Below are 10630 nucleotides of genomic sequence, written 5' to 3'. Positions count from 1 at the left end.
AGATTGTCTAAAGTGTTTAGACATAGCACAAGTTTGTTGCAGAGTTCATGAGTGCTGCTATAAGATTAAAGTATTGGATTAAACCCACGCTCACTTGGATCGCTTCATGGATTTTATCACGAGTGATTGGTGAATCGATAATATCTTATATTTTTGAAACCGATACATGTGAGTTGTATTCTGCAAGTCGGTTGCACATTGATAATATGTAAACACCAGTAACTTGGTGTTATAAAACATATTATTGTGTGTGATTTGATGAATAGATACAAGCGAACATTGGAGGCGAAGTTTATTTGTTCCTTTTACCCAAAGTGGGATAAAAGCGATATCTGTGGGCTCCTCTATGATTTAGTGATGACACCCTAAGCGACTGGCCAAGCTGGGACTTAGTTGATGTGTTCAATTGTAGTCTGTTGTCACTTGTTATAAATCAGAAATCGTGAAACAACACATAGACTGAGCGAATGATTTTAATCCATGTCTCATGTCTATACGATATCTAGAATGGAGGAATATATGATCCCTTATCTAAAAGACAGGTTGCTGATAAGATCAGAATTCGACAACGTCTTTGAGAGCTACGATTGCTAATCGGACAAAACTTACATTTATAGTTACTAGACTTATACAAGTGGGAGATTGTTGGATTAGTGTCTAAGCCCATAACTATAATTGGTAAGTATTTGACCCGGTTGTGCTTTGTCATTTTGGGTTTCCTTCACCAAAGAAACTAGATATGATGATTTATGGAGAAAGAGGTTATTATCATTTATTAATATATTATGAGAATAATATATTAAAAGAGAAATTATGTAGTTTAATTAATATTAGACAATAATTAATTAAGAAATTAATTCTATGGCTAAAAGAGGTTAATTAAACTTAGTGGCTAAAAGTTGTTATACTTATTCATCTAGTTATAGGATTGATTTTTAGGAAAGATCTACTAAGATGATAGTATATCGACATACCAAAGTGATCCTACCTTTAATACGATCTTAACTGGTCATTCCTTATCTGATAGAACTTAGTGTTCATTTGGGATTACTGATAAATCTGAGATACTATTATTATAGTCTAGAATAATATAAATGATATCTAAAACTTAGTAATATTTATATCTAGGTGTTTTAAAAGAAAAGGCTAAAGTGATAGTTGAAGCGCTAACCTAACAACAAGTCTTCCACCTTTATCCAGGTGAGTGCATACTTTTAAGAGCATAATTTTAAATAAAAGTATTTGTTACTTTAAATATTAAATATATACTAAATGCTTACTACTTGTATTCTGTGCCAAATGTATATAATGTATTATGATAGTATTGCATGAACAAGAAATTGTATTGGAAGTCGATTATTTACATTGTAATATTGTTTAGTTATATACTAAGGTTTGTAAGTAAGTTGAATAAGTGAATTGTCTCATTCGGGGTAATGTGCGAGATTAAGCGAAGAGTAGAAGTCCTTCTCTTTTAAGGCACCATAAATGGTGGATCTGTATCAAACAACCGGTAGGTATTGCTGGGTCATCTACCAGAGTAAGATGAAAACACTTGATTATTCTCTACGGTCTTGTAAATTACATTTCTAGTGTGGTCTTATAACCCATACACGTAGATAAAATGTGATACCATATTTATTAAAGACTCTAAATGTTGGCTGCCTTTGAATGACTTACACTGGCCAAGGAATCCCCTAGCTGTGTAGTTAGACAGATGCTCAAATGGTTCATCTGGTAAGGTAATTCTTCCAAATGATTGTTAAAGTAGGATTTTTGAGAATCGATTGGGTTGGGTATGTATAGGTAGATTGTCTTATAGATATCTACATTGGATTATTTATCTATATTTCCTGGTAACAATTGTTTTGTAGAATTATTGTAGATGATTATTTATCATTATAAATATTATAGGATTGAAAACCTCATGTCTTTCACCATGTTTCATAATCTGACCCATTCGATTTATATACATCACAGGTAGTAGTACTAAGGATGTTGGAGTTTTAATAGGATGTTAAGTGAAATAAGAGACAAACATGTAATAGTATTCATGACATTTTATCTTTATGTTGTAACCTATGTTAGGTATTAATTATGAAATCCTTTGTGTTTTGGTATATTGAACCAATATTTGTTACCTCAAAATATTTTAGGGATTTTCGGCAACAAACACAACATGATATTTTAAAGCATAAAGAAACAGTTTTGTTTGGTTCTGAAAAAATAAAAGATGTCACATATGATGGTGCATGATCTACGATGACTGTGTTCTACATAATTCAGCAACAATGAAGTTAACAAAAGGCGTTCTGAAAATACAACAATGATACTTTTTGAACATTTTGGAAACCTCAATGGTATATTTTGTACTAAATATGCACTTTATTGGTATTATATGCACAAATGGTAATACTTTAATGGTATTTTTATTAAAAAAAATTAACATTTTGAAAACTTCGTTACCCTTTCAAGTCACTTTTCTATTTATTTGAGATAACCGGTTACCATAAAGTTTTATTTGAACAAATGTGTACTTCGTTGATATTCTTTGTATAAATAGTATACTTTAATGAACTTTTTTGTATTAAAAAAACAATAATAATACTTTTTGAACATTATGGAAATTTTGTTATTTTTTAAGTCATTTTCCTTTTATTTTATTCAACGGAAATTCTGTAGTAACTAATTAGCTATTGGGTTTTGGGTTGAATCAAGACAGAGAAATTAAATATCATTTTGTTTTTCTTTCTATTTATCTTTCTATCTATGTGAAATGATGAAAAATACTTTAAAATATTATTAATTATATCAAAGTATTATACTTATCATAATTTCACGAAAATAAGTAAGAACAAAAATTATAAGAAGATATTTAAGTAGGAAAATTATGTAGTAGTTAGGGGTGTAAACGAGTTGAGTCGAACTGGATAGTGCTAAGCTCGATGCTCGACTCGCCTAAAATACTCGTGCACGAAGCTCAGCTCAAACTCGCCTCAAACCTAAATTGAAGCTCAGAATCGACTTGTATAGTAATACTTGTGGTGGTTGTCGAGGCCAACACAAATAATAACCTTAAATATTACACACTAAAATAGTGTATAGTGGTAAAGGGATCAAATCCACGGAGATTGGTTCAATTTATAACTCTATAAAAAAATCTCTTTGTAAAAATACTTGTAAAATGACAATAAATATAAAATGGGGGGGGGGGGGGGGGGGGTTGGTGTTTTGAAACACTTGAAACAAACTAGAATTAACTATGATTTAAATAGACAATTGCAACAAAAATAAGAGTTTGATGTAAAATCAATTAGAGAAGGATGGTTGACTTAAGCTTTCCTCACTTTGACTTTTGGTGAACATATCATTAGAATTCAATGGTGCAATACTTGTTTTAAATCCTCAATTTGGCTATAGTAATCCAAGGAGCTTGAGATTACCTAGACTTTTCTTAATTTTTGAAATAGCTAGAGAAGCTCATAACAATTTCCTTAGTCAAAGTCACTAATTCCAAATAGCATGTAATTAGTGAAAGTCAACTAGCATTAAGAACCAAAAAGTCACCAAATCCAAGAGGGGTCAAATGCTTTCACCACCATGTTGGAGGAAATGTTTTTATGATTGTGTGAAGCAAAAACAACACAAAAATCATTTGTTGCTTGCTAATTTGAGGATCCTTTACTTAATCAAGAAATTAGCCAACTAATCACCACAAACACATTTAAACTCATGAACTAAAACATACAAGTAATGATAAGATGTTAAAACACAAAACATTCCCATAAAGATTCAAGAACATGTTCATGGATTCTTCAACATTCAACAAAAGTTCAAAGGATTAACCAAAAGTCAACCAAGATTAGCTTAGCCAAGCATGGCTAAACCCAAAGAAACAAAGTTAGAGAAAATTGTACCAAACATTAAGCAAGAATCAAGAGGTAAAAATATGATGTTCTTCAAGGGTTCTTGGCCTTCAAAAGTCTTCAAAACTCCAGAGAGAATCTCCAAAAATCGGATGTCTAAGAGTCTCCAAAAGATGGGCACCAACCTTCCTCAAATAGCCTTCCAAATGGATTTCCGAAATTACCCCTGCAGAGCCTTGCACGACCCGCGTGCTGCTGCGCGGGTCGGTTGCGTGGGTGGTGCCTGACATGGGCTTCTTTGAGATTTTGGGCCTCCGAAGCATATCCCACTAGCCCAGATCGAATCCAATCACCTCCTAGCCCATTTTCTTCAAGTTTTTCTTCATTTTAAGCCTAATTTGACCTCTCCAAATCCTCCAAAGCTCGTGAACTCGCCCGATTAATAATCTACGTACGCTTGAATATTCCCCCGCATCTTGCAAATTTAAAGTTTATTTCTCTCCAAGCCTTCAAATAATCATCAAGATCACTCCATGCATCATCTCCACTACCCATCAAGCCCAACATCATTTTTGTCTACCAAATCTCATCGCCTCCTATACGTCCCGAACACTCCCGCTCCACTAGACCCGAAAACCTGCAATTATGCTCACAAGATTCGAAAGTACCCGAAATAGTCATAAAATAACAAAAAGGAAAATATGCATGGAAATTATCTAGATTATGAATGAAATATGCTAAAATAAACTATAAAAAGAAGCAAACAAAACTATCAACTTGATACTATCGAGCTTGGTTCTCGAGCTCGGTTCGGCTCGACTAAAATTAAAATAAATAAATATTAAAAACATTCCACATGATTTTACATTGTTCAAAATAAAAAAAAAAGTTCACAATAAACAATTTAATATCAATATAGCATCAACCATATATGTCATTGCATGTTATATACATAAAAAAAAAAAAAAACAAAAAAAAAATCATTTTCAAAAGTTTTGAAATGCAATTTAATTCTTTACTTTTTAATCCCTATCTAAATGTAAAAATTGTTGAAATGTTTAAGTAATTTAAAAATATATAAATGATAAAAATATAATTTTATACATACTCCATTAACCTCACTAGCTTTATGAACCGAGTATTTTACTCCTCGAACTTGGCTCGATAAGGTACTCAATTATCTCGAATTCGAGCTCGACTCAATTAAAATCGATTCGATTTCAAATATTTTACGAAATCGATTCGAGTTTTTCGTGATGTGTCTCATCACCATCTAATCTATCCCTAGTAGTAGATGATAAGCCATTTGGTTTCCGGTATTCTTGACAGATATATTGCAAAACTGCTTCTAGAAACAATATTGTTAGATTCCGTTATTTTTGGTACGTCTCAAGGGTATTTTCGTAATTTAACCACGTTCCTTCGCCTTGCCGCTAAGCAACATGTTTTCCTTTTTTATTGATTATAAATCAAAAGATCGCCTATGCTAAACAGGAAAAGAAGAATCCCCTTTCTTCCTTTCTTTGACCTTCTTCCTATCAACAAATTCGTCGACTTCCCAAATTAATTTCCATAAGTTTTTATGTAAATACCATAATTGATCTTCAATATCCATTTGTTTTCTCCTGATTTCATTCATTTCAGTGAAAGAATTTACTTTTTTTTTTTCTTGCTGTGTATATGATCAAGAACCTAGGTTTTAGATTTTACGAAATTGATCTGTTTTGTCAATCATGGCGGTTCCGACAATAGCACTGTACGCAAGTCCTCCAAGTAGTGTGTGCTCAACGCCGTATCCATGTCAGATCAATTCACATGGATCCTATGAGTTTGATTTAAACGGCCGTTCGTCGTCGTCGTCGACGGCCACCGTTTCGTCATCGCAAAAGTCAACCATTGGCGGACTTTCTTCCCTTTTCTCTTCTTCATCGAGCTTTTCCTCCGGTGGAGCGGAAGATTTGACGTCGTTGAGAGGTGGGGAAGAGTTGAGCAATTCCTTTTCGTATTCACCTTTTGGATCGTGTTTGAAACGGGATCATCTGCATCAGAGTCCGGTGTCGGTTATTCAAGGGCCGGGTTCGTTAAGCAGTACTCCGTCGATGAGATTTTCGCCGGAAAGAGACGGTTCCTTTCGTGGTGGGACCAAGCGCTTGTTCAAAGGGTTTGTTACACACGCTTTAGGCTCGTATGTCGATTATTCGTCCAGTTTTCGAATGCATGATAATTTGGCTGAAGAACTAACATTTATCATGGATGATAATAATTTGAAGCCACCAAATCCCGATCCTTACGCTAAAGATATGCTCTTGGCTGCGCAGTTAAAACACAATATATTCAACGACGAATTGGTAATCAAAGCTTTTTATGAAGCTGCGAAAGCGCATAAAGGACAGGTATTTACTAGTGTTCTTCTCCACTTCATTTCAATTTCTTTGAATTTCTTTCTGTCTATTAAAGTTGCCATATTGATCTCGTAGATGAGAGCGAGTGGGGATCCTTATTTACAACATTGTGTCGAAACTGCTGGTTTGCTTGCCACCATTGGTGCCAATGCTATGGTAGTCGCTGCAGGACTTCTACATGACACACTTGATGATTCTTTTATGACCTATGACTATATTCTTCAAACTTTTGGAGCTGGGCTTGCTGATCTTGTTGAAGGGGTATGACTCTACATACTGCAATCTCTATCTATTATCTGTTATATGCATTTTATGTAGAGTTTAGTCTTTATGCACATTTTATGAAAGGATTAGATTTAAGAAAGTTTATGGGTAAATCTTACACAGATTTTTGAAAGACTTAAATTATTTTGATATTTACAGGTGTCCAAGTTGAGTCAATTGAGTAAGCTTGCTCGTGAAAGCAATACAGCAACTAAAACCATTGAAGCAGATCGTATGCACACCATGTTTCTTGCAATGGCTGATGCAAGAGCAGTTCTCATTAAATTAGCTGATAGGTTACACAATATGATGACACTGGATGCATTGCCTTTATGTAAGCAATATAGATTTGCAAAAGAGACTATGGAGATATTTGCTCCTCTTGCAAACCGTTTAGGAATCGTTAGATGGAAAGAACAGTTGGAGAATCTCTGCTTCAAATATATAAACCCTGAACAATACAAAGATCTATCCTCACAACTTCTAAAATCCTTCAATGAGGCAATGGTCTCTTCTGCTGCTGAAAAACTTGAAAAAGCTTTGAAAGATGAATCCATTTCTTACCATGTTCTTTATGGCAGACACAAAAGCTTGTATAGTGTTCATTGCAAAATGCTAAAGTATGTTTCCTTCTCTCCTATCACCATACTCTGCTAAAGTATGAATATCATTAAATGTTATCTAACGTTTTTTAAGTATAATTTTTGGTGTAGAAAAAAGCTGAGTATGGATGAAATCCATGACATTCATGGGCTAAGGCTGATTGTGGAAAATGTTGATGATTGCTATAAAACATTACAGCTTGTTCATAAGTTATGGTCTGAAGTTCCTGGAAAGTTCAAAGACTATATAGATCACCCAAAGTGTAATGGGTATGTTAATGGAATTACTAAATACAACATACTGTAAAGAGCTGTTTAAATTTTAGTTATTCTAATTACAAACTTTATATTTGTAGGTATCGATCTTTGCACACAGTAGTAATAGGAGAAGGATTAGTTCCACTTGAAGTTCAAATCAGAACAAAAGAGATGCATTCACAAGCTGAGTTTGGATTTGCAGCTCACTGGAGATACAAAGAAGGCGATTGCATGCATTCTTCTTTTGTTTTACAGATGGTGGAATGGGCACGTTGGGTCGTGACATGGCATTGTGAAACAATGATGAAAGACCAATCATGCATTGATTACACAGAAGCCATGAAACCACCTTGCAAATTCCCTTTCCATTCTGAAGATTGCCCTCATTCATATAAACCCTCGTGTGGATCTGATGGACCCGTTTTTGTAATCGTGATTGAGAGCGATAAGGTCAGTAATTAACAATCTAAAACAATCTCTTGTTGTTACTTTTTATACCCGTACTCGACACAATATGACAGAACAGATTGTACTGCGTATGACAAAAAATTCTTTGTCAATGGGACAAAAAATTGAAATTCTTTGTCTTATCGAAAAAGGAGGAACAAGATGGGACAGAGACTCGCTCTTGATCTCTTGTATGTGCAAAAGACGTAAATACCCTCCTCATCCTGATCATCAAAAATAGTTGTAACATGGTGAAAGTGGGGAAGTATTTATCTTGTGAACATTGATTACAGATGTCGGTGCAAGAGTTTTGTGGGAATTCAACGGTGAAGGATCTTCTTGCTAGGGCTGGACATGGAAGCTACACGTGGACACCGTATGGATTCTCTGTGAAGCAAGAGTTGATGCCAAAGCTGAATCATGAGCCGGTGAGTGATCCAAGTTGCAAGTTGAAAATGGGGGATGTGGTGGAACTAACTCCAAAGATACCAGATAAGTCATTAACAGAGTACAGGGAAGAAATTCAACGAATGTATGAGAGTGGAGTTTCTGTAACAAGCTTGAGGTCGAAGAGGCCAACTGCTGGTAATGTGGTTAATGGGTGGAGAAGTTAATCCAGTTATATATATGATGTTGTTGTAAATGTAAATATATTTAGGGTCAGTTTTTGTATAAAAACAGGTGGTGTTTATGTTTGTGAAGGAAGTAGGTTGAAAGAAGTGTTATGTTGTTGATAGCTCAATTCTTATATGTAATAGCTAGCAGATCTCAACATTTTATTTTCTTTCCCACTTCCGCTATCTCTTGGGAATGTGTTTTGGTAAAACGATGTAAATCTGGGAAAGGCAAAGGTGTTTGACTATTTTAGAATAAATTAATCTATTTGATGACTTTGTAGGTTCAAAGTTCAAACCCCAGATTACAAAGTGCATAGGATTTACTTAGACGAAGGTTAAATTCAATTTTGTGTTGAAATACCCATTGTATGATTAAAATTTGTGACAATTTTTTCTTCTTTAAAATCAAGCATGGTTTGCTGAAAATATAGGTCCCAATGTCATAAAAACCTTAAACCGCTAACCTAGTATCATAGGCGGCTAATTGACCAACCCCTAACTACTAGACCGATATATAGGTCCTAATGTCATCAAAATCAATGTTTAAGGTGAACATTAAAAAAAATTAATCTAAGGCTATCCGGTTGATTAATGGAAGATGTGTGAGGGGCTAACGTGGAGCCTTCCAAGACGCTGGAACACTGCCCGGGTGCTCTGATTGTGGTGTGGATGCGAAGATGGATGCATACAGATGATTTAATTGGCCATTTGACTTTTGATTGTTGGGGGAGCGTGCGTGGGACGTTTTCGACCGTTTACTATATAAAAAAAAATAATCATTCAATTACTAATAACTTTCTCTATACATGCTTTCATTTTACATTTCAAAGAAACACACACACTTTCAACACAAACACACATATTCAACAAAAAATACTCTTTCCTCATATATTTTTATAGATCCAAATCAAAATACCCCACCCACCTTGAACACCCCAAATACTACAAATGATCCATTAACAAATCTTAGTTACATACAATTGATAAAATCCCCAACCCAACAACCTCTATTCACCAATTTTTTCATACCACCAACACTACTACCAACAATAACAACAACAACAACCACCACCATAATTCAATCAACTCCAATTTCAAGCCATTCAACAACCTTCTCTGCAATTTCAACTCCAAACTTCTCAACGTCAACAACCTTCACAACCATCTCAAGTTCCATTATCTAAATCTCAACCTATAAACCTCGACAATGACGACGACGAACGGATTGAAGAAACATAACCAAGTCATAGAAGGCTTTAGCTAAATCTTGGATTTTAATATTACAAGACAGGGATGTCGGCAACGCGCAAACGAGTCAAAGTTTTTAGAATCATGTTTAGACCACTTGCACGCGTTATTAAGAAGGTAAACCAGCCGAACATATGACTCGGTCAATGCAAAATGGCGTGACCTTTGAACGACTTGCATCAAATTTAACGACGTATTTGACAATCTTAAAAATATGCATAGAAGTGGTAGCAACGATTTCAATATTTTATCAAAGATGTACCAATTCAAAATTATCAACAAATGGTAAACCATTCGCCAACCAAAAAGCATAAGAAGTTTTTCGTGATGGTTCAAAATGGGTCATTTATCCGGATATGGTGCATTCGGGATCTACCACCAGCTCCAACGAAAAGGACGAGAACGTCCGAGATGGACATTGGTGTTAGCCTCGACTTCAATGATGAGTTCGACGCCACTAAGGGGGAGGGTCTACTGGACGTCCAACTTCGTTGACCATCGGGAAGGGACAAAGCGAGAAAGGGAGCGTCTTCAAACGAAAAATCAACCAACGAGGACGTACTACCGGAGAAAATAGACAAAACTCTAAGTTTTTTAGAAAGAAAATTTGAATCAACAGATGAAGCTCGTCGGCGAAAAATGGCACTCATCAATTTTCAAATTTTAAACACGGTGCCGCAACTGAATCTCGACTTGGAAAATTTAAGAGCGTTTTATCACAACTAGATTCTATGTTTTTTTTAATGTGTTTTTAGTAATTTAGGTTTAATTTTTCTATGTTTTTTTAGTAATTTAGGTTTAATTTTATAAGTTTTTTATGTTTTTTAGTACATGTTTTAATTTTTTTTTTTCAGGTTTAATTTTCTAAATTTTTTAATTAATGTAATGTGGTTGCAATTGATGTAAAATATTTTATTATGTTTTTG

At 34.6% G+C, this 10630-nt stretch overlaps 1 protein-coding gene across 1 annotated transcript; it reads left to right on the top strand.

Moving 5' to 3' along the window:
* The first annotated feature begins 5345 nt into the window (after nt 1–5345).
* On the top strand, nt 5346–8744 carry LOC145042811 (putative GTP diphosphokinase RSH2, chloroplastic). The gene is made up of 6 exons (XM_078991292.1): nt 5346–6259; nt 6344–6529; nt 6692–7152; nt 7246–7404; nt 7491–7842; nt 8133–8744. The coding sequence occupies exons 1-6, from the start codon at nt 5600–5602 to the stop codon at nt 8451–8453; spliced, it is 2139 nt and encodes a 712-aa protein (XP_078847418.1). The 5' UTR covers nt 5346–5599; the 3' UTR covers nt 8454–8744.
* Nucleotides 8745–10630: the final 1886 nt, after the last annotated feature.

The sequence above is a fragment of the Lactuca saligna genome, chromosome 4 (genome assembly GCF_052625555.1).
Source record: "Lactuca saligna cultivar CGN05327 chromosome 4, ASM5262555v1, whole genome shotgun sequence".
Taxonomy (NCBI): Eukaryota; Viridiplantae; Streptophyta; class Magnoliopsida; order Asterales; family Asteraceae; genus Lactuca; species Lactuca saligna.
Note: the sequence above shows the minus strand (reverse complement) of the source record. Positions and strands in the feature narration are given on the sequence as shown.